General features: G+C 34.3%; 1 protein-coding gene across 1 annotated transcript in view; it reads right to left on the bottom strand.

Moving 5' to 3' along the window:
• LOC149774853 (hemicentin-1-like) overlaps window positions 1-26,633 on the bottom strand; it is a 159,359-nt gene that overhangs the window by 46,612 nt on the left and 86,114 nt on the right. Inside the window, exons 8-10 of the mRNA XM_089944663.1 lie at window positions 25,359-25,637; window positions 22,947-23,225; window positions 3,168-3,443 (exon numbers count right to left, since the gene is read on the bottom strand). Coding sequence (XP_089800789.1) covers window positions 3,168-3,443; window positions 22,947-23,225; window positions 25,359-25,637 — 834 coding nt within the window. The remainder of the gene's footprint in view (window positions 1-3,167; window positions 3,444-22,946; window positions 23,226-25,358; window positions 25,638-26,633) is intronic.

The raw sequence follows: 26,633 nt of genomic DNA, 5'->3' as shown, positions 1-26,633 counted from the left end.
GCAAGCTTGCTGCAATGTTCCAAATACAAGCTTGCCACAAGCTTTATAAATAAGCTTGCGCAAGCTTGCTGCAATGTTCCAAATACAAGCTTGCCGCAAGCTTGCTGCAATGTTCCAAATACAAGCTTGCCGCAAGCTTTATAAATAAGCTTGCGCAAGCTTGCTGCAATGTTCCAAATACAAGCTTGCCGCAAGCTTTATAAATAAGCTTGTGGCAAGCTTGCTGCAAGCTTTAAAACAAGCTTGCAATTTTGGTTTGGGACTGTCACCACTTTCAATTAGGAACAACTAGACAGTGATGACCCCATGCTGATATGACATTTATTCAAGAAAACTAGTGATAAAACGACTGTCAACATGGCTGCAGCGGTGATTTAGTGGATGTATTAGTGGCACCATTTTCATTTAGGACCAGGCATCATAAGCTGCTTAAAGCCCCATTTTCGTTCAGGAGGAATAACAATAAGATTTTCAAAACTGATTATATGGTCATACAAAATTAAGCAACAAAATTTGGTGAAACTAAGTTTTGTAAAACAAATAATTTAATTATCAAAGTTATAAAATAAAAATGTAAGAAGAATTTATTATGAATTGAATCCAAAATAATCCTAAAAGGATCTTCAAGTCCAAAAGAATCCAATCTTTTGAAATGAATTTCGGATCCTCAAATTTGTTTTCAACCATTCACAATAGTCCCAAAATAATCTTCAAGTACAATGAACATTTTGCAATTCCAATGAATAAATCTAACAAATGTCCTCTTCCAATTTATCTAAACACAACATTAAAAACATCTGCAGACTGATTTCAACACATGAAATAAGAATTCCAAACAGAAATTAATCCAAAATAGGAATGAAATAACTGTTCAGTTCTCTCCTTATATACACCTTCAAGAGACTATTATGACTTTATTTTGCAATATACCCCACATGACAGACTTAAGAACTCAATCTAATATTTTACAATACCTCTTCACATGAGCTAACCCATCAAATGGGGAATTAATTCTTCTAGGAATCCACCTGACCCAACCAGCCAGTGAGAAATTACCCCCAAAATTGTCACCATGTTTATTATTAGAAACAATACATCTGTTTAAAGATTCGATCTAATTTACATTTGTAATATCTTAAAATATATTTTTACATCCGAGTAAAAAAATAGCTATCTATTATCTTGACTACAAATGACCATTACAATTTAAAGCCAAAAAAAATCATACTTATTACATGATTAAAATGTACAAAAAATATAGATATACATAACATCATAACAGACCAACTAGACATAAAAAAGTCTTATAGTGTAAACCCCATGTTGATATGACTATCCATTCAGGAAAAGTAGTGACATGATGTTCAAGATGGATGTGAAACTAACACAATTTTCATTTAGGACTAACTAGATATTATAAGAGGTCTTCTGGCAAAAATCCCATGTCAATATGTCTTTATGTTCAAGAGGAGAAGCATTAACAAGATTTTCAAAATGGCTTCTGCAGCTGCTGTATTGGTTGCCAGCTCAGCATCATTTTCTCTTTGGGATGAAATAAACTTTATAAGAAGTTAGTCAGTGTTTGATGTGATATTCCATTCAAGAGGATTTGTGATAACAAGATTTTCAGGTGGCCATATTGGATGTCCATGTGGCATTGTTTTCGTTTAGGAACAACCAGACTGCAGGATGATTGTGTATTTAATGTTTCATAGCAAACACACAAGTAGTTTAGGATCAGTAGTAAGAATAAACTTGTGTTAATAGATGGATAACAGACAGACAATTCCATTACATTCCTTGGTCTATGACCAACTGAGTTAAACACTGTAATCTTTGAATCTGTCATAAGAACACGATTTGCTTCAATGGTAGTAAAGTCATCTTAAAGTAATTTAGCATTTAAACAAGACCACACAACTCCAAACACATCTTGGGAGAGGAATCTCAAGTCATGTGTGAAATTTAAGCAATTCGAAGCTGCAAATGTGTCTACCAATCATGCTTAATATATAAGGTCAACTATGCAAACAACTAGTTAAAAATGCTGTTCTGGCTGTTTGCATTGTAGCTGATCAGGCTTTGTTGGTGCACTCACTAGTAACCAACATAACTTTGCAAACCAATATCATAGGCTGCTAATTAGTAAATCTGTGTCTCACTGGTTAGTTGTTGGCATCATCTGCATGACAAAACCAATAACAGCTAGTTTAGAAACTTCCCCCTTAACTGCTGCGATTGGTTACTAGCATCACGTCTGATTGTTACATAAATGAGGAAAATATTATAGATTTTGTACTTTCACTGCAGATGAAGAATGGTAGTAATCTAGTTTCATGAACATCAGAAGTGTGACACAGGCGTCGGTAAAAATCCAATGTACAGATGTAGGAGAACTTGTATACTGTTATGCTTAAATGTCCTTAGAAACAATGCCAATCTTTTGTGTGACCAAGATGACTTATGGAAAAAGGTACAATTACAGTTCTGACCTAGTGTCAGTGCACTCTATAGCCAGGATTATGCTGATGTGCTGTTAAAACCTATATATAGGGTTTAACAGCAAACTAGCATAATCCTGGCTAAGGAATGATGAGAAAATTATGGTATCCAAAAAGAAGAAATTGTACAATTACAGTTGTGACCAGTGACATATGTTAGAGATATGATATAGGGTTCAACAGCATATCAGCACAATCCTGGCTATAGAGTGAAAAAAGGTAAGTGACAATATCTAAAGAAAGACACATCAAACAAGAACAAAGGCAAACAAATGCAAAATGCCTAAAATTTAGTCAAACTTTCTGTATGTAAACTGCACTCTGCTGAAAAACTCAATACTTTCTCAGCTATATCATGATGAGATTATTTGCATCCATTTGCATCTAAAAACATCCATGAACCAATTTAATAACCCTCAAATACATGACACAAACATGTAATGTTAAAGCAATTCATAAACCAGACTTGCTCAGATTGAGATTAATACTGGAACAGTTTCCATTTTTAGGTGAAAGCTTTAACATTATGCATTAATTAGCAGGTAAAATGTTAGTTATTCTGAAATAGCTCCATCAAAGATTTTATATCGTTGACAAAATAAAACATATTCCTATAAAATGTGTCTAAAACATTTAAATATTAAGGTATATTTAATACTGACTTACAGGTGACATCAAGTGGAACATTTCTTTCCACAGGATGACCCACACCATTTCTTGCATTACATGTGTAGTTGTCTGTATCCAGGCATCCAACATACTCAATAATCAGCTGACTCTCATGTACAAATACATTTGTCTGTAAAGTTCCCAGAATTCCCTGCCTGGTCCATGTAATGTTTGATTCTGGATTACTGTCCACAAGGCATCTTAGGGTGGTAGTGGTGTTTTCATTCACAGTGTTGCCCTCTGCCACTGAGAGGTTTATTATCTCAGCACCATCTGCAAATGAATTAGAAATATTGAAAAATCAAACTTTGTATATCACAATAATCAAAAAGAAAATCAGACATCTTTTAAGCCTAAACATTTATTAACATGAAACTCATCTTGATTCTGATCACTGTATTTCCAAATGACTTGATCAATTATATTTTCAATGATCAACTGAGTGAAAATTCATTAGTACTCTGTGACATCTATCCTCTTTTGAAGGTTTTAACATGTAAAGAAAACCTCAACTTGAAAGGTCTAGGAGAAATCATGTTTTTTCCTTTGAAATATTTTCTCCATAGTTCTTATAGTTATTTGTTTGGAAATGGGATAAAACAGTATCATCTTTCAAAGGACTGTACAAAAGAAGAGAACAAAAAACCCACCTCATTTTGATAAAATATTTATGTAGAATATATTAACGAATTATTATTCAATCCAACCCTATATTTATGTGAACAAGGCAAAAGAAAAATACATACAATTCACTGGAGTACACTAATGAACTTTTGAGTGTTCTAGTGGCACCAGCTTACCACGAATCTATTTAATACTTCATATATTACTATAGTAAAACCAGAGCAAGTATCACAAAGAGCCCCAGTCTATACAACTTCCCTGATAGAGCTTTAAACAAAACTCCTTCTATTGATAAACCAATGATTAGAACTGCAGTAGCCCACTTGGTACATCATCATGGTTCTAATCTAGGTTGCATGTTCAATAACTTAGCTCATATTTATCCTCAGTTTCATATAGCCCATAATGTGTTCAAAAGTGCAGTTAAAAGAAAAAAAAAACACAACTCATTAATAATAATAATAATTATAATAATAATAATGATAAGAAAAAAATAAAAATAATAATAAGACTTTACAGCATTCTAAACACATAATTGTATGGAATTAAAATAGTAGATCAGCATTCCCAATGACAAAATAGATGGATATCAAACAGGAACTTTGTACTATTGAATCTTCTTACCAGCATCTTCACGACATACATTATAAAAGCTAGAGTTTGAAATCCCTGTTTATGAGCCATGCCTTTTTTTCTAAAATTCTCTCAGGAAACCAATGAGAAAAGTCCAAAGGGCTTAAAAAGAATGGAGCAATAATTTTAAAAGCAGGTTCTCCAACAGTTGATAAGTGCACTACTTTTACAAGTAGTCGTAATATGAAGATTGGTCTGCTTCCAACATCATGGAAACTAATTAAAATGATGCTACTTTTCAATAATGAAATTACTAGAGACATTTTCCATCCCACCTTCCTAGTCAAAATTAACAGAAAATTATTATATGTTTCTGAAAGTTTGTTTTTTTGCAAAAGCATAAATGGACCTTTAATTGACAAGAAGTTAATATGATGGAAAATTGGTTGGATCTAGTAAACCATGAAATATTTCTCAAACAGCTGAAAACTTTAACTTTGTAGCAAACATATTATAAATAATAATAAGCAACCTTGCTAAAGCATGCTCAATTATAAAACAATTGTTTTTTGGCTCGCAAAATTTTATATATTTCTTTTGTACTAAAAAGAAAATATTTTTTCAAAGTATGAGAACTAATGTACGAAAAGTTTATTATCATTTTGGTGAAGAGATCGCATACAAATTCGACAATGTACAATTGTAGCAAGGCTCCTGAACATTTGTATATTTCTTTGATCATTAAATTTTTTTAAAAGTACGAACAGTATTGCGTAAAGAGTTAATTATCATTACGGGGAAGAATCATGTATGAACTCAGACATAATACAATTGTAGTGTGACTAATGAGATTTTACAATAATTTCACCAATTTCTTGAAGTCAAAATTTTGTGCCAAAATAAGTTTAGCTTTGTTTTGAAAATAAGTAAGTTGATTAAAAAACTGTTAATCTTATTATTATTGATCTATGAAAATTAATGCCAGCAAGTCTTCTCCATTTATCTTCAATGTATTCTGTGTTCAATTTTTACTCAGATGAAAGAAAAAATTCGCATCCTCATTTATAAACCAATGATTTCATTATTAGCCAGTCATCAAAGTTAATCTCACAACTAAAGATTGTTCAAATTATAGGACAAAGATTTATATATAATAAAAAAACAACAAAAGAAAATAAGAAAGCCACCAACACATACATATGGCTTCAGGATGTTATCAATTATCAGTCAGAATACCAGTGAATACTATACTGCATTCCCTATAAAAGTGACAATTTTGTTCCCCAATAATTATTCTTGCTGTATTAGTTCAACGGGATACAGAACATAAAGCATATACTGTAACAGTTCAATTTTGATGTCCCCAGCAGGACCAAGTCCGGAGTTAAATGCACTTAGCTTCAACAGAAGTGTTCACAACTGGAGCAAACTATATGATGGTCTATAAAAGGTTCTTACTCGAATTCATGTCAATAAATTTATCCTCCATTTTATGGGAAAACGATAGATTATCATCATCAAGCTCAATCAACCATCATACATACCTGCTGAAGCAAGTTTATGGACAGAATTGTCAGCAGTACACACCTAGAAACACTGCTAAAAATGAAAAGAGCTTGTTTGATCATACTTTATACCCCATTCAACATTATATACCAAATGTGTACATTTAATGTGTACACAATTGTATCTATCACACTAAAGCAAAACTGTATAAATTATCAGACAAATCAGTTTCAGTTTATCCATGCTATTACTTTAATCAATGAGATCATGAAATTACTTGTATTCCTAATCTGAGATCCACTGTTTCAAAAAATTACAAACTGCTGAAACCCAATAAGAATTCATAAAAAGAAGCTTTCAGTACTCTGATCCCATCGTATGGCAAAATATTCCAAAGGAAATTAAACATGCTCAAATTGTACAATCCTTTCATGAAGGGATAATCGCTTGGATGAAATATAACAGTTACATAGTCTGTATCTACTACTTGATATGACCATTTCAAATTGGTACATGCAATTCACATGCTTAATTTTGTATATTGTTTCACTGTCAGTTCAAGTGTAGAAGTGGATGCAAAAATGTGTACTGTGCATGTGTTTTTGTATATATATATATATATATATATATATATATATATATATATATATATTGTGTGACTGACCTTGGTCAGTGATAAATTATTTGTTTTTTATTGTTGTAAACAACATATTACATAACAAATACACGTTTATGATTTTAGTTTATACATTAAGATAAGTATTACTTTGAGGTAAACATGTTTACTAGGTATGAGTTCTAGATAAAGCCTTGATTCACACTAAGAATTTTCCAGAAACAATTTTGTTGGAAATTTCCATTAAGCTGACCATCATTCTGGTTCTGTTATTGTATCTTAGTTTTTTACATAAATGTTATTTACTTCAGAAATCTTCATTCTGTATTTTCATATCAGTCATAGTGGAATCAAGTTGTGTTCAGTTGAAAGGATTTAATTTATTTATATAAATTATTCATTGAAATTACAAAGTGTTCTTTGACTTTAGGACTAAATTGCTATTTTCATGGTTCCCACACTTTTCTAAAGATAAATTTCCAGGATGAAATTAATTCTCTCAAGGTTCACAAATAACCACTACTGAATGGAATTAAAGAAAATTTTAGATTATAAAAGATGCATTTTATAAATCTAAAGATGTTTCTCTTTCAAGACTCTCCAAAAATATCAAAGTGAGAAATGATGATCATGTACAAAACCACAAAATGTATCACACGAAACAAGACTGACTATATTCCTATAAATGTAAAGTCATTTCAATGTACAAAAAAAATTCTAACTTTATTTTGCTGACCTGCATTATGTTGCTAAGTGGGAACAACATAATGCACATAAATTTGTTTTGTTCCTTTCAAGCCTTTACTTCTTAAGAATTATATAGCAATATATATATATATATATATATATATATATATATATATATATATATATATATATCTTATAGAAAGTAAGCATTTCCTATTACAGTATAAAAAATACAATAAACGCAAATAATTAGAATCTTCTCTTGTAAAGAAAAGAGTTTAACCCTAAATTTATCTGCACCAATAAAATCCCAAACAAGATTTTTCAAACAACCTAATCTCCTTAAAAAACATTTTCAACACGGTTGATTTAAATTTTGACAATAGACCATCAAAATTATATAATGTTGTATAAACAAGGACCAAAGTTTCTGTAAAATCAACTTGTCTTCTTGTAATTCATTAAACCAGTCCCCAAACCTGTATTGATACAGCGGCTCATATTGTTTTTTAATATATAACACAAAGGACAACAATTTCTTATTTCAGCTCCAATATTCAACAATTTGGACTACAAATTTGGCTTAAAACGAACAGCAGTCTGTTTTCTAATATGGGTTTCCTCCGAATATGCCCACCCCATTTTTCATATTTGGACATTTAGGTTGGGGTGTTGGGTCATTGCAACTGCATATAAAAAAATTGGAATTTGCTGCCATCATGCAGTAATGACATTTGGTAGTCACTTACCAGTTAGCCTAGAAAATTTGAACTTATTTTATGCTGATTTGTACTGGCATTAAATCAATAGGAAAATGATTTATTTTCTCAGAAGCGGCAAGTATTATAATCATTATGTCTTTAATCCGCCGACAGACTAGACGAAAATACGGCATAGATGAAACCTGATCCGGTACTCGCCAATTACATTACTAGTCACATAACTTCACAAATCTCAAATGATGACATCAGAAGTCCAAAGGTCACGTGATATCAACAATAAGCTCCTTTTTAATGTTGTTGTACAGAAATTAAATTATATTAAATGAAAGTCAGATACTTTTTGTAAAAGCCAGCTATCTGGCTAGTCTGATTTATCAAGCAGAGAACACATGTCAATGTGGTAGTCATGTGATACAACAAAACTCCATAAGTTATTCTTGGAATAAACAAATATGGAAAACAAGATTTCTTTCACTTTAGTATTTTTATTACAACCAGTATATGACTTTCATTTAACATTTTTACAAATATTTTTCTCTACAACATTTGAAATGTGGGTTGTTAGATTTCTGTACTCATGCGACTAGCAATGCAAATCACAAGAACAAGGTCACATTTCACCAACACCATAGTTTTATCTTGTCTTTCAGCAGATTAAAGACATAATTGTTTTAATACTCACAATTTCTGAGAAAAGAAGTGATTTTCATATCGATTTTATGAATGTATCACTCGATCTAATAAAGTTTAAAGTTTGCTAGGCCATCTGGTAAATGGCTATGTTTTGCCACCACCATGTTGGCCTCGTGTGATGCTAGGCTGGTTTTTATACCTTCCATATAAGGAAAGATATGGATATTGAGCTCACTTTGAAAATAGAAGTCTCCTAGATCAATCTAATCTACTGAGCATTTGGACTGACTCAGCATATATGTTTATTGCAAGCACCCAAATGATCCATACTGCACCCTCCAAATATTATGGTTAGAACTCGATAAATTTAACTCACGATCAGTTTAGTTATGACTCAGTTACCTGATTGATTTGGGCATCAGGTGGTGGCAGAAAACTCCGGGGGTTTTACAGACTTTCATCAATATTTGCTAAATTTAACAACATTTCAGAGTTGGGAAAACAATTATCATTTCTCCCAACTTTTTCCTGATTTCTTGGTAGCGTGGAAACCCTGCAGTTTGGAATTATCTTAATTTTTTCAAGGATATTTTTGATTATATCATTGTGATACATCAAGACTATCTGCAAAATAGCACTATTTCAGGCTACTTGCACATCAGCATTAAACGCATTTGGAACACCACTGGAATTCATTTGGAACACTATACTTTTCGACATGTGACAGAATTTTGGGGATTATTTTGGGCCTTAATTTACAAAGTTTCTTTTTAAATTTTCCTTTTGTATTCTTTGGAAATAAATCATTTGCTCTATTTTACAAACATGTTGTTTGCACTCAGCAGTTACTTTGTTGTTTAAGATCATATTATTTGTAACACTGTGTGTTGGTGTGAAAATTTTCTTTTATATACATATTATCAGTTTGTAAAGATGGTACATAACTGAGGGCCTACAGGCATTATTATCATTAGTATTAGCAATATTATTATTATTATTAATATTATTATTATAGAAACATAATGAAATCAATCAAAATCCAACATTTAAAAATGGAAGATATTTCCAATTAAGTGGCTTTGGAAATTTCAAATAAGGTTGACCATAATGCATAATAATATTTTATATATAATTCAGCATTGCATTTAGACATATTACAATTTATACATTTGCAGAGAAGTTCTGTCTTTTCTTCCTTAAGCTGTTTACATTTTAATAAGTTCACCATTTGCTACCATATACACAATTTTCTCTGAGGTTAAATTGCTTCTCAGATGTATTATTACCATACATCTTGGTTTTTGTTTCAATATTATTTATTTCATTTTGACCACAACACAATATTCCTAATATCAGTCTAGCAGCGCTTTCACAGCATTTACATCAGCACTTGAAGTTATACATGGGATAATCATGGATAGAAATGACATCAAGTGAATTACAGTTATAGTAATAAAGGTTGAACTTATTAAAATGTTCAGGAAGAAAATGTTTGTGAGTGATAGCTGAAGGTGAATTCAAGGGGGATAATCATATTGACTATGTAAATCAATAAAGAGAAAAATAACTTAGCTACATAAAATGAAGAAACATCTACCCATACGATAACACCTACATTTTGCCAGTGATTAACTATTTACACAATTCCTGACTCTCGAATCCCCTGATATAATAATTTTTAGAAAAATATGATTTTCATTAATCTTAGTAGAAAATGAGAACAAAAATCTGTCCAGGAATTAAAAAAAAAAACAACCACTGCACATGTTAATTATCTGACTGAAAATAACAAGAGTGATGCTATTTGCTATTGTGTGATTTGAAGTCACATTTTAATCTGTAACAAGCAAAAATATAGGACCATCCATTCACCAAATAATAGTACATGACCTCACAAGATGCCATAAGAAAACTACATGATAGAACATTTTCACAAAATGAGCACAATTTACCAAAAAATGTATCTGTATATGTTTTTAAGATACCACAAGATGACCACAAGATAATGTAATATGTGTAGGACCCACCAAAAAGTTCATTTCCAAATTTAGAAGCCTTTATCAACTCGTTGAAAACGACACTTCCAGACACATCAACCATACTAACAGATACTCCAATTTGACAAAGGAAGAAACAGATGCCCTACTCTCACTGAAAAGCAGAACAGACATCATAATCAAGCCTGCAGATAAGAGTTCCGCTGTGGTCATTATGAAACGGAAGACTGCATCAATGAAGCAAGTAGACAACTAAGTGACAATAGGTTCTACCAAAAACTAGACCATGATTCAAAAATGGAATATGCAAAAACTATCACTAATATTACTGATGAGGCATGACAAATCAGGCACACTGACCAGCAAACAAGAAACTACTTAAGCCCAGAAAACCTAAAGGCAGGTAGCTTTTGTCTTCTACCTAAAATTCACAAACAAGGAAACCCAGGCAGACCTATAATTTCCGGTAATGGGCATCCCACAGAAAGGATATCAGACTATTTGGTTCATTTTATAAGACCACATGTCCACAAATTACCATCATATCTTCAGGACATGACAGATTACCTCATAAAAAGCAAAGCAAGTGAACCATTACTGCCAGATACATTGCATGTTTCCTTAGACCTCACATCTTTGTATACTAGCATACTGTACAACAACAGGATACAGGCGTGTAGTGAAGAATGGGAAACAAGAACTGTAGACCATCCACCCACACATTCTAGTACTACTCCTGCAGCTTGTCCTAAAACTCAGTAATTTTGAATTTAATGAAACAAACTACCTCCAAATCAATGGGACTGTAATGGGTACAAAAATGGCCCCATTTTTGTATGCTAATATGTTTATGGGAAAACTGGAGGGTCAACTTTTAGCACTGGTTGAACTGACACCATACCAGTGGGAACGCTTTATTGATGATATAGAAATGAAGTGGCAACATGGAATAGAAAGTCTGGTTCATATCATATCAAAGGCAAACAACTTCAAAATTCTTCAATAAAATTAATGGCAAAAGTCTCCAACTCAAACCACGTTTTCCTGGACACAACAACCAAACTGGTAGAAAACAATCTCCATACAGACATGTACTCGAAACCAAAATACAAACACCAGTATCTATCCCAGTATCATCCAAAACACTGCATTTGAAACATTCCATATAGCAAGGCACTGAGGCTATGCAGAATTAGCTCCAATGATGAAACATTCCTAAAAGGTCTGAAGAGCTATCTAAACATTTAATTTACTAAGGCTATGACAAAGATCTGATTGCAGAGGCAACCCAAAGGGCTAAACAAACAAACCAGGATGACGTACTAAAATATGGAAAGAAGGAAAAAGCTGATAGGACACCATTTATCCTGACCTACCATCCAGACAACCCCACAATAAGTAAAATCATCAAGAAACACTGGGCCATCATGGAATCGTCGGACGTACTAAAGTTAATCCTATGGAACAAACCTGTAGTAGCCAACTGGAGACCAAAACACCTCAAGGACATCCTAGTCAGGGCAAAGCTAATGCCAATCACTAGTCAATCTGGCCCCTGTGGTGATAAAAGGTGCAAAACCTGTCAGAATGTGATAGAGACCAGGACACTTTCTAGCACAGTGACTAGAGAAAAACTAATCATACATGGTCAAAAACAAAATGTACAAAACAGAGAATGTAATTTATCTCATCACATGCAAGATATGTAGCCTTCAGTATGTTGGAGAAACTGAAAAGCTACACAAAAGGATCAACCTTCATACATCCAATTGAATGACAAAGAAGCTGTACTGAAGCCAGGTCACAGAACACTTCTCCTCCCTGGCCACACTTTCAGTGATATAACACTTATTACAATTGCTCACAACTTCAACTGGAGTTCTGTAACCAGGAAAGAAAAGGAATCTTACTGGCTATGCCACCTTAGAACATTGAAATCAAGCAGTTTAAACCAAGAAGACTAGAAAAAGACAACCATGCACAAATAAAATTATCTTTTGCAGTTGTCACATTTTCTTTTAAATAATTATCTAAATTTGGTTAAAAGCCTATATTTACTATTAAAACAATGAAATATCCAGGATATAATTTGCGCTTGCACAAATTTACATAAAACAACATATGTCGTTATGGCTCATTGATTTCTAGGTCAATAAAAATATTTTCCAGCATCTGCAACAAGTTGAAATAAACTAGTTTAAACATACTAAATTTAAAGGTTTAATTCCTGTAGAAACAGTCATTTAAAGTTTTGCAAACACAACGGCTTTTGTGCTTTATTTGTTTGTCTTGTCTATGTTTATTATTTGCCTTTGAAAACAGACATTAAGAGTTGAAAGCGCTCAGGCTAGTTAGATACTAAATTTGCACTGTTTGTTGTCAGTTTATTGCACATATATATATATATATATATATATATATATATATATATATATATATATATATATATATATATATATTGCCAAAAAATAACTGTTACATCAGAGGTAATATTTTGCAAGATAGTATTAGAAAAATCAGTATCAGACAGTAAATATAAGCATAATAAACATGCAAAGTGGATGTAATCTCTTCAATCGTAAACAATAAATCCAATCCTAGTCTTCAACAAATTTTAGAAATTGATATATACAGGAAGCTTCTGATAGTTTGGTTGCTCGATGTCTCTACAGTCATGTATGCTCTCTTATTGTGTAGCTTTTTAGCCGTGTCATTTGAGAGGGACTGTCTGACTGGTGTGCCTAATTACTTTACAACACAAACTCTAAGATCTTTAGGAAAATGAAGTTATGACTATTGCCAATTCCGTAGAGAGCATGGACACATGAACATAACTACTAACCTCCCAGACAGTGTCGGGTTTTTGACGTGTGTTTTGAAGTCCCAACTGGTTGAGGGGAGTGCTCTCAAAATAGAAAAGCAACAGCTCATAGAATTTTACAGTAATTTATCTTCTCATATAAGTCTGTGGAATAATGACTGCAAATTCAAATTTAAACATAAAATAAATATTTGATTTCTTTTTAAGAATTTAATATTTTAAAAGAAAATTTAGCTGTGGGCTTAGCATTATCAAAATATCACTAAACACATGTGTACACTCTTTCCAATAATCACAATCGCAAAGATATTTAAAAAAAAATACAAGAAGTTTCTATCTTTAAAATTCAGTGGACGGAGGCATGAATCTCAGTTAGAAAGACTTTGCTGCTGTCAGTAGTTCAGTGGGAGCCGATGGGGATGCATGTGTATAGCATATTTAATTATACTGTGTGCTTGACCTTCATCTGTGATGGTAGAGTTTTGGTCTACCTGACTTTTGTCTTTAAAAAATAATGTATACTTAGATTTGAGTTTAAGGTCTAACTGTACTCATTAATTTAGAATGTTCTAGAAGCAAACTTGTTTACAATATGATGGAATTTTTCCATTTAACATAACCCACATCTTGGGCATTTTATTTTGTCTTAGATTAAATGAAATTAGTATATATATATATAGGATGAGGTATAAACAAATATTCATTCCCATTTTTAAGTTCAGTCTGTGGAATCATTTGCTGTTGTGTTCATACATAATTTGAAAGGAATCATTTATTTAAATTATTCATTGGAACTACAAAGTTCTCATTGTCCTTTGTACTAAACGATAAAACACATTTGGGATTATTGTGAATTCATTCAGATATTTTGGATCATGTCAATGGGATACATCAATACTATTGGTAAATCAGCCTACTGAAGACTACTGGTACATCAGAATATTCAAGACTTGGAATTCATTCAGAATATTCTAAACTTTTGGATCTGTGATAGTGTCATAGAACATCTAGGATTATTCAGCATTTAATTCACAATACTCTAAGTTCTTTCTAAATTTTTAATTTTTTACTCAAGGGAAATAAATCATTTGCTGAATTTTATGAAGCTTGTTAGTTTTATCTCTGCTAATTAGTTTAAGACCATAGAATGATCACAGCAGTAATCAAATTAAATAAGTTTAACTCTTTTTTATGTGCTTTTTGCCAGTTTCTTGTTAAACTAAAAAGTACCTAAAGTGCAAATGTAACCCTGATTGATTAGGTCAAGATACATGTTCAAAGACTTCAATTAAGTACATTACTCTTTGGAGTTTTAATAATAATAATAATAATAATAATAATAATTTGAACCTGAGCTATCAATTAGTTTTCATAACAGTAATATCCTACCTTAAAGCCTTCTATGATATATATGCATTCATGTACACAGAAGTTATATTGGCCAATAAGCTAAACATGAAAAATCAAAGAGACATAACTACTACCAATGTTCACTAGTCAAGATTAAACTCATGTATAACACATATTAAAATAAATTTACATACAAAATGTTGCTGAAGGATAGGCTTATGGGTTTTAATTAGGACTTAAATATCATGCAGTTCATATAATTAAGATTTAGATTCATACATTTAATATAGCTATGGTGAAAAGCTCATTTAGTAAAAGATTCTTTGATTTCTTTTACGATATAGGTTCATATAATGGACACAGCTTAAAACCTGTTTAATGAGTTCTTTAGTTGATTCCTATAATTCAAAAGTGTTTGGATGCCACTAAGTTAATATCTGGGGAGTTGCTGGTTTCTCTCCTTCCAAAAAAGTATTTCAAGTAAACTGAGAAAGACTTGACAGAAGCTTCTCATGCCAGTGGCCAGCTGTCCATATAGGATGTCCTTTGGCAGCCTTCCATCCTCCATGCATCGGACATGTCTCAGCCATCGAAGGTGGCATTTGCTCAGCAGGGAGTACATGCTGGGGGTACATGCATGCTGCAGGATCTCGCTGTGTTGAACACGGTCTTGCCAGCTGATTTTCAGGATGCGTTTATGCACCGTAAAACTATATGGAAGGAGTTGAGCTGGCGTTCTTGCCTCATGTAGGTACTCCAGGTCTCACTTCCATATAGAAGGGTGCTGAGAATGCAGGCCTGGTAGACTCGGACCATGGTGTGCTCTGTCAGTGCGTTGTTTTCCCACACCCTCTTCATTAATCGAGCCATGATGGTGTTTGCCTTTCCAAGCCTTCTGTCCAGCTCCATATCAATCGAGAAAGTGTTGCTGATGGTTGACCCTAGGTAGGTAAGTTGTTGGCAGCTTCCAGGGTGACACCATTGATTTTGATGGAAGGGGCAATGGTGGTATCTCGCACGCTGACATTTGTTTTTTCCAAGCTGATGGTGAGACCAAACTGCATGCAGGCATCAGCAAAACGGTTTCCCAGTCTCTGGAAGGCTTCCTTGGTGTGGGTCACAAGAGCTGCGTCATCTGCAAAAAGCATCTCCCTGATGAGCACAGCTTTCACTTTGGTCTTTGAGTGTAGTCTTGCCAGGTTGAACAGCCTCCCGTCGGACCTGGTGTGTTGATATATGCCATCCGTGGACGTGTCGAAGGTGTATCACAGGAGCAGGGAGAAGAAGATCAAAAAAAGTGTTGGTTGTGTCCGGACTCGGCACTGTGCTGGATCCCTTCAGACAGTTGTTGCCAGTACTTGTTTGCACACTGTCTAGAGATGCGTTGGGAGTTACTTCGGGCACTTCTGAGAGCAGCAAGCATCCGTTCATTAGGGCATTTTTTGTAAGCTATGAAGGCTTTTCGTTTCTCCTCAATTTGTGGTTCCATCCTTGATAGGTGTGCATTGAACCAGTCCTGGCTGGGTCATTCCTTCTTGCCAAACGTTGACATAGCTGTACTGTAGATGGCACCCTTCGTGGCATTCCACTTGGCTGTAGCGTCATGCTCAGGCCGGTCCTGGAGAGCCTTGTCCAGGGCGTACACATACTCCTCCATCTTGGCAGGGACTGACATCTGCGTGGTGTTTATGTGAGGATGTCCTTTTGGCTTTGAGCGGTGTAGTATGTGTGGCTGTAGTCGTACTCTGCTGCTCATGAGGGCATGGTCGGAGTCGCAGTCTGCACTGTGGTAGGTTCTGGTGGAGAGAACGCTGTTAAGGGCAAAGCGCCTGGTGATGACCAAGTCAAGTTGGTGCCAGTGACGAGATCTGGGGTGTTTCCATGACACTTTGTGTTGTGGCGTACACTTGAAGAAGGTCTTTGTGATGCACAGGCCATGGTAGGTGCATAGCTCCAGCAGTCTCTGACCATTTTCATTGGTCTTTCCAGTGCCATGATATCCGAGGCAGGTAGGCCATGACTCGTGGTGAGCACCTACTCTGGCATTAGAGTCGCCGAGGAGGAATAGTGGTTCATTTTTGGGGCATCCTTTGATCTGTTCATCTAGTTGACCATAGAACTGATCCTTTGTGTCTTCTGACGATGTGAGGGTTGGGGCGTAGACACGGATGATGTTGACAGGACCTGTTGCAGTGGTGAGGCGGATGGACAAGAGGCGCTCAGTGCCCCCTGTGGGAGGTTCAACTGAGGCCAGAAGATTGTTTTTGATGGCGAAGTCCACTCCGTGCTGGTGGGGCTCCTCAGGTTCTCGACCCTTCCAGAAGAAGGTGTAGTTTTCCTCTCTGAGGGAGCCACTAGAGTTGAGCCTAGTCTGGTGAGTTCTCTATCGACGATGGCCGTTTTTCTGGTGTTGTCCACTTCTCTGAGGTCATCGGAGATGCCTGTACACATGGTGTGCACATTCCAACTTGCAAATCGAAGAGCTGGAGTCTTTATTAATTTCTTGTTTCTTTTGTCTGGTGTGGAATTACCATCCGCTTGTCCTGCTGAACAACACTCTGAGCTCCAGACACCCACTGGAGCAGGCAGACAATGGCGGGTCAACATTTTATTGACTGGGGGCTACCCGGCTTGAGGCGGGCAATAGTTGGCCAGTGGGTCACGATGATCCCTCCCACTGTCAAAGCTGACCTGTGGCACCCCTTCCCTACGCCAATCGGGTGGGACTTATAACCCGTAAACTCTCAGCTTCCGTGTTGTTTCCTCACTCAGTAGCGAGACTGGAGTGTCCTCTCCAGGGCGCAAGCCTGGGCATGGAAAATGGAGATCCTGGGCTGCCTAAACATCAAGATCCCCCTCTCGTCCTTGCTGTGGGGTCCAAAGGAATGCTGAGCCATATTATATTACAATAGTCAAAATTTGGCTGACTCTAGCTCTTGTAAAAAGAAACATGATATTGTTTTAAAATGAAATATTTTATATTGTAATAGCCAAAGTGTGCAGTTTAGTTTCTTTACAATGACATCTACATAGCCAGAATATCAATAATTTTGTCCTTGGACACCATGTTCAGTTTTTCATTATTATTGAAAATAACAATGAATATATAATTATGTCTCTAAATTTCATTTTGTTTTCTGTGTTATTACAAATGGAACCTTTCCTTTACAGCCATGTCTTTATCCTTATACAACATGTTATGCATGTTTAATGCTGTGTGAAGATTTTCTAGTTCATTTATCTGATAATCACAGAATATATTAGTGTATAGATCATATAACAATACTATACTTCAAAATTTCAGTAAAAAACCATTTATTAAAAAAACAAAAGTGGTGTGAGTATTGATTCTTGTCACACAAAGCTATTGATTCTTTTCTTCGACCTACATATCACTTCAAGTCACATTTTGAAGTATGCCATTTAAATATGAAGCCATGTAAATGCTGCATCAGTACATTTATATAATTTTAATTTGTCCTGAGTTTCAAACTCTACAAGAATGATCTAGAATGACTTTGGGAGAAGAGAACAAATTTCACACCAAAGTTTAGCTTTCAAATTCATTTTTCTGCACCTTTAAGTGTTTTATGTCAGTATTTTCATGCATTCTTGGTTTACTCTTGTCAGGTGGGTGGGGGCATTTCTTTGGGTGCATGTTCACTTGGTTGGTTCAAGTATTTTACATTTGCACTGGTGAAGACAAGGATAGAGGCATATAGTTAAGTAAAGTTATGCTCCAGAAACTAAAGTCAGCAAGAAGACAGAACAGAAGTCATAATGCCTGTAAATGAGGTTCTGGGGTACTGGAAATCAAACTCAGTGTCTCCTTGATCTGAAGTGACATGCAAACGTTTGTTAAAGTCCATACAAAAAATGTGTAGAGCTAGCTATTAGTAGACCATAACTATTCAAAATAAGACTAAACCCAAGTAATATAAGTCTACAAGCTAATGCTCTTAGTAAATTACATCAAAATAATTTAAATGGTTCTTGAGCTATGCTGGTTACATGCATAATTCATCTGATGAGATGAAGTTAACTGGCATGGGACATAACTGCAGCCAAATGTAGCTGATAAAATCAACTCCTTAAGAATCATAGTTAGGTCTGAAACAATATACACATTATATAATTAATGGTTTATGGTCAGTGATAATTAAAAGAATCTGCTGTAGAGGGAGTTAAATATTAATGGCAGTCAGTAGCTTCATTAGAGAGATTAGACCTTTAAACTGTTAAAAGGTACATCTAAATGGAATAGCCATTTCACCTACCAAATGTCACCCACTTATGAGCAAAGGCAACAAACGATTGCAGAGCTATGCTGGTTACAATCAGCATCTCATGTAAAGATATGAATTATTGTCAAAGACTACAACTGCTTCAGTAGCCATGCAATGCAGATGAAAAACAAACAATAACAAAGTCTAACCTAGAAGATGAAACCTTTACAAATATAACATGTGTGACACATATGTAAACTGTGTGCTTAACTTCTGTCCATGACTAAAGTTTGTGCTTTAAGATAGCGTTCATTTGTAAATAACTTTTGTTGATGATTTTTAGTTTGAAAAAATGATGCTGGTATAGCTCTGAGTTCAGAATATTCTTTATAAACATACTTGTTCACAATTTTGATAGTAATTTTCCATAGGAGTGACACAAAACTAGGTCAGTTTAAAAAATGTATATATTGGGACTTGGTAACAAAATAATTAATTTCTGTTTTATATCAGTCTATAGAAATCCAAGATCAGAGTTTGTTGTTGTGTTCAGTTTTGTTCAGATATAATAAAGGAGTAATTATTTATTTAAATAATTCATTGGAATTAATAAGTGCTTATTGACTTTGGGTTAGCACGTTATTTGGAAATTACTGAGAACTCATTCAAAGACATTCTAGATTGCTTCATTGAGGTACATCACGCCATTCAAGATAATTTGAATTCATTCAGACCATTCTATACTTTTGGTGTTATGACTGTATAGGATTATTTAGGATCTAATTTTAAATTATTTGCAATTTAATTCAAAATACTGTGTCTTTTCAATTTTCACTTTGTAACTTAGAGAAACAAATTGTTTCTTGATGTAACTAAATTGTTAGTCTCACTTCTTTCTGCGACTTAATTTAAGATCTAGAATCCTTAAATATGTAATTAACCAACGCAATAGCATTCAATTAAGTACAAGGTTTGTAGAGTTATGAATGATTACAAAGAATATGAAAGGATAAACAAGGAGGTGAACTGACTGACTGACAAGAGAGGTGACTTTATATGGATATCACATCTTGATCAGATAGCGCTCTCTCAACATGAATCGCCAGTTTGTTGTTAGGCATTATGGCAGCTTTTAATCATGACACCCTCACTGCAGGCATGATCAAACATGGTGATGACATGTTCTTAACAGTTTGGTTGAAAAGTTTAGCTTTCAAATTCATTTTTCTAATAGTCATTTATATATATATATATATATAATTTTATCTCTCTAATGTTGGCTGCAAACGGTACAAGAAGCTGATTTAAATCTTGTTGACTATTTCATGAAATAATGCCATTCTTTACAGACACAACACTTCTTTTACATAGAATTCTTTACACACACACACACACACACACACACACACACACACATTGAATAACTTTGCTAACACGTTAATGATCTAGTTTATTCTTATATCTGGTGAAAAACTGGGAAGAAAGAGGCCAAAGTCTGGTAATGACATGACAGGAAACTTGCAATAAAACCAGTCTGTAATTAGATCTGAAAAAAAAGCTGGGAAAAATATTGTAACATGTTATGATAACCAATTGAAACATGTTAGTATTTTGAAGGCAATACACTGTAATCACAATGTCATAAAGGTTTTCCATTTTATGTTATGTCAAAGCATTTAACTGGGGCCATCCAGACAACCCCCAAAGTAGGTGAAATCATCCAGAAACATTGGACCATTGTGGAATCTTGTGACACATTAAAATTAATCCTCCCCAACAAGCAAGTAATAGCTTACAGTAGACCAAAAAAAATCTCTGAGACATCCTTTGTTCAAGCGAAGCTAGCACCAATCACAAACCAAGATCACCCTAGCAAATCTGGTCCCTGTGGTGCAAAACCTGTCAAACCAAAAAGTACAAAAACCTGTCAACATGTGATGAAGACCAGAACATTCTCTAGCACAGCAATGAGCAAAACATTTAACAGTCCAAAACCAATGTGCAAAACAGAGAATGTAATTTATCTCATCACATTTAAGATCTGTGCCCATCAGATGAGTATGACTGAGAAACTGAAAAGTTATACAAAAGGATCAATCTTCACAGATCTGTTTGGATGAGAAAGAAGCTGAAGAACACTTCTCTTCCCCATGCTATACCTTCAGTAATATAACATTTACTGCAATTGCTTAAATACCAAGAAGAGTTCAGAAACCAGGACAGAAATGGAATCATATTATGCCACCTTTGAATATTGAAACCAAGCACCTTAAACCAAGAAAACTAGGAAAAGACAACCACAGAAATAAAACCATCATCTATTTACATCGAGCATATTTTCATTTATTTCTTTAATTCTGCTCATTAGTCATTCAGTCACCAACAAATAGTATTACAACAATGAAATATCCATGATATAATCTATGGTTACACCAATTTACATAGAAAACAGATGGCAATATGGCTCATCCATTTGTAGGTCAATATAAACTAGTATACATCAGTCACGATCAAGCCAACTAGTCAGAACATAAAACATTTTCAAGCTTTTATTCTAAAAGAAAAAGGGATGTAAACATTTGTACCTTCCATGCTTTTTTTGTTATTTTTTTGTCTTGTATCTATTTTGTGTTTGCCTTTGAAAAAGACCCATCTGGAGTCAAAAGTGTTTAGATTACAACCTTGGTGTTCGTTGTCAGCTTATTGCACACACACAGAAACACACACACACATACATTATATATTCAAAAATATTTCAACAGCAGCAATGCAATGGAAAATGCTGAACTGTTCATTCTATATAGGTGATCTTTCAAGATTGGTTTTGGGGCCCCGAGTGGCCGAGTGGTCTAAAGCGCTCTCCGCTACGGATCACTGCCATCTCACCTCTGTCTGCGTAGGTTCGAGTCTCGGATTCGGCCAATGTGGGTATGTGAGAAAGCTTGCCTGTAGCTTCTCAAGGGTCGGTGGTTCTTTCCAGGGTTTTCCCGGATTCTTCCTCCACCATTAATACTGGCCGCCATGTATAGCCTATCGAGTGCTGAAAAATGGCGTTAAGCCCAACAACAACATCAAGATTGGTTTAAGAACAAATATCATCATCAAACATATTGTTATTACAACTACGTACAGTAGTATGTGGTCAATAATAAAACATTTTATACACTATTTAACAAAATCATAAAAATGAACAAATGTTGCTCTCTACCAAAATTATGCTGTATACAAGATTACTGTTTGCTGCTCATTTCAATCTAACCTAGGATTTAACTCACTCATCAAATACTATTGTGCAGCAAGGCCATTATTTCTTTACAAATTCCTGACTTCTGACTGTGGAAAGTAGGTGACCATTACATACATGACATTTAAGTTGACCATTCAAACAGGATTGATGTGCTTCACAGGTCACAAATACTGCTTTTTGGGTTTGCAGTTTAATAGTTGAAAGTATATATTGTGCTCAGGCAATTGGAGTAAAGTGCCATGCACAATAAATGGTTTGCCCAGCCTGGTGTTGACATGATTTGAAATGGAACTCTTCTTGTTGCTCATCAAATATACTCAACAATGAATCTCTACAGCTCCAAATTTATTACTGTAGTTGAATTGTACAGTTCAGGATATTGCAACCCTCAGATTAAGTAGGCATCACTCCTTTCAAGTGGCTGATAAATAGCAAAGATAGCAGATTCCAGTTATCATAGCAATTAAATGAATGTTAACATTCTATCTAGCATTTGTAGAACTAATGTAAACTTACTTTCATCCAACAATACTTGTTTCCATTAACAGAATTCTGAAACTATCAAAATCATTTTATTATTGCCATTATTCAAGATATGACAGACAGCTATTCATTTGCACTTACTTTGCTAGAATAACTGAAAACTGACTTATCACATGGTCAAATTCTTACTCAAAACAAACATTCCTTCAAACCCATCCAACTTATATTTAGAGTAGGTATGATAACATTTCCTAAATTTTAGTAATCAAGACCAAACCTCCAAAATCTTACATTGAACATTGAGGTAAAACCATTCCATTCCATTCAGAGATTCTTGATTCTGTCCACTGGGATGAATAATGTTGACAGCTTTACACCTGTATGTCCCACTGTCATATCTGCTAATACTGTTTACTGTCAGCACAGCTGTGTTGTAGGAGAAAATTGCATTATTATCTTTTGTCCATGATACAGACACTGGCAATGGATTGGAATCAACCTTACATATAATTGACAACATCTGGCCCTCAATGACTGTTTTATTTCCAATTGGCTCTATGACAGGTCCATCTGAAATGAAAAATAAGGGTCTACCATGGTCCAGTACTAGAACGTTTTACTGCATCATTTCATGGACTAAAACTTAACCTAAAATCTGCCCTAAGTACAAAAATATAAAGTTCAATGAATTATGTTGTACATCAGCATCACAAATTTCAGTTTTGAAACAAACCTTGTGCTAATGTTTCATGACAAAAATGGTAACAAAACAATTGCAACCAGTAATAAACAGCTCATATATTTATCCAAAAAGTGATTCTCAAATGTGTATGCAACTTGAACCATTGGTTGACGGTGGTAACCTATTTACACATTGTACACACATTGCAAAAACCTTGTGGTCTTCAGCAAAATGCAAAAACATAACCTAAGCTAGTGAAATAAGACAGGAAGCTTCTTATATTATAAGGTTGTGGTCCTAACAGAGATGCATAAAATCCCCTGTTGTTGGATGGTACCAGAATTAACAGAGCACAAAAAGGGAACTTAAAACACAAAATGCAACCAAAGCCAGTGAAGAGTACTGCATGAGTTACAATTACCTACGTTAGAGATGGTGGTTAATACTCATCAAGATGTATCTTTTCATATATATATATATATATATATATATATATATATATACACAGTGCAAACAAATCTCCGAGTGTCAGATCAGCACTGTTTTGGTTTAGGACCATATAGACTTCATACAAAGTCTAATAGTGAAAACCCCATGCTTACATGACCAGCCATTCAAGACAAGTAGTGACATAATTTTCACTATAGCTGCTGTGGTGGCCATATTGGATGCCTGATTGGCACCCTTTTAGGGGCAACCAGACATAATAAAAAGTCTTTCACTGAAAACCCCATGCTGATCTGATCATACATTTAGAAGAAGTAGCAATAACCATATTTTCAAGATGGTCATAGTGGTAGCCACAATTGATATCAGACAGGCATAGTTTATGTTTAAGGGAAACAATACATCATAAGACGTCTTTTAGTGAAAAGCATTTGTTGACGTGCAGTCAATTCAGGACAAGTAGTTAAACGATTTTCAAGATGGCTGCCATGGTGACTATAATGGATGTCAGATCAGCACCTTTTTCAATCATGAAAGACTATTAACGATGTCAAGATTGTTAAAAAAGTCAGCTGGGTACAAGATGATCCTAATGATCAATTACCCATTATTCGGTCAAAAGGAAATTGTATTAAACTGCTTTATTGTAAGTTCATACATATCAACCCCCTGATAGGTATAAGCATAATTAATATTAATATGAGTGGCAAAAAAGGACAACCTGAGCATGAAAAAAGTAATTTAATCACAGAAAACCAGATGAAAAATGTACATTTATTTTTGCTACTTACCTGGATCTGTAGTTAGTTAAAACTTTCGTCACGAATCAACTAAGTCCATGTGGATTTGTATAAGAATACAGACACAAAACAAAGAAGAATTATTTATACACAACATGCACCTTAATTAAGATCAGTATATGGAGGTATATGATAGATAAACATGCAGCACCCAATAGTCACATGACACAAGTTTCAAACTGTACTCTTTACTATGTATCTTGCTCACTCCTGACATTGCCAGATATAATCTTTGAATCTTTTGTTTTTGTTGATTTTATACACAAACTAAATGGATACCATATAGCTAGTTTTATTTATTATCCAGGTAATTATGAACCTTTATCGACTTTGCATCATAGGAAGTCTTCTGTTGGAAATATGATCATTCAAGCAGGAGGAGAAGCAACAACATTATTAAGTTGGCCACTGTGGTAGCTATATTATACATTGTATCAGTACTATTTTCATACTTATTATATAAATCTTATAGTGAAACCCTATTCAGGAGGAGTAGCAATAACAAAATTTGTAAGACACGGATGTCCTAGCAGCACCATTTACATTTAGGGCACATTAAACAATTGGATGAATGTGTGGGGGGGTGCGTGTGTTTGTGTGCATGTGTGTGTGTTTGTGAAGTATCAAAGCAATTATCTAAGTAATTTAGGAGGAATAGCAATAACAAATTTGTTCTGATGGATAGACAGATGATGGCCAACAGTCCATGTCATAAACTTTTCTAGCCTATGACCAGTTGAGCTAATAAACCAGACAAAATATTGTATGTCTTACACTGTACATCAACCTGAAGTTGACTCATTATCGGTGTTCCATAACCATTGAGTCCTTTACACGCCCATGTTCCATCTGTTTGTCTTGTAGCTACAGGGATGGTGAGGTTAGATCTTGATTCACTTTGTATTTCATTCCCGTTGTGTGTCCAGACAAATAAAGTGGGTTGTGGATACGCATCTACTACCTCACACACAAAAACCACATTCTCACGGCCTTCTTTGACTCTGTATGGATTAACGTCTCGTACTGCAGCCTGTAGCTTGACAACTGGTGCATCTGAAAATGTACATAATGAAAATTGTTCATCAACCCTCATCTTCAGACTGTTTTAATCTAACAGTACATGTCATGCAGGTAAAGCATGGTTGTAAATAAGAACCTGGTTGCAAAATCCTAATATTATTATACTGTAAGACTAAACTAATGTAAAAGCAGTGTCAATTCAGTGACAGAATTTAACTTAAGATTTGGATCAAGTGAAAATGTTTTCATATTCTAACAGCTTGGTGAGGAAAGAACAAAAAGCCATGAAAATCTTTTCATCTTCTTTGGCTTGGTAGAGTAAACAACAAACAACAAAGAACATTTTTTCATATTATAGTAGGGACTTTTATATGATTTAACTGTTTTCCAATTTTCTAGTCTGGTACATAGTCATGTTGTAGAATCCACATCTTCCAAAACAATACAAGCATAATCTTTACAGCACACTCACCCCATGACCTTATGGACATTAATCATTTGGTTTAACAGGTCTAGCTCTATGGTCTATGTAAGTGAGAGCAGGCATTTGTGTTTATGCAAATTAATTAAATGATTATTTACAGGACTTACAATTAGTTTTAGATTTTGAAAATGCTGATGATATTAGAGACAAGATATTAGATTAAGTTTCTCTAGTATAGATTTTAAAGAAATAGATATTTTATACTTGAGCTCTGACAATCCTTGCCAACCTTTACACTTAAACTACATTTATTTAACATTTATATTTTGAGGAAGAGGTTGAAAGTGAGTGAGTCTGATCAGATACATTATAATCATTTATATGTTTTTAAATCAACTTCAAGACAACTCATTAGTGAGATATCAAATGTTTAGTTTAATGTAGGAAACACAGATTAATGTACCAGAAACAATTTAAGCCAGTTACACTAATACAATACCAGGATGTCTCCTGTGAAGTCCGCTCTAGGCTGATATATATATATATCAGAGGGAGAACTGGTTAGGGGAGCTTTTGAATTTGAATTAAAGAAATATGTAACATAG

Source organism: Sinohyriopsis cumingii, unplaced genomic scaffold (genome assembly GCF_028554795.1).
Source record: "Sinohyriopsis cumingii isolate HCF-2022 unplaced genomic scaffold, ASM2855479v2 utg000127l, whole genome shotgun sequence".
Taxonomy (NCBI): Eukaryota; Metazoa; Mollusca; class Bivalvia; order Unionida; family Unionidae; genus Sinohyriopsis; species Sinohyriopsis cumingii.
This window is presented reverse-complemented; position numbering and strand designations above follow the sequence as displayed.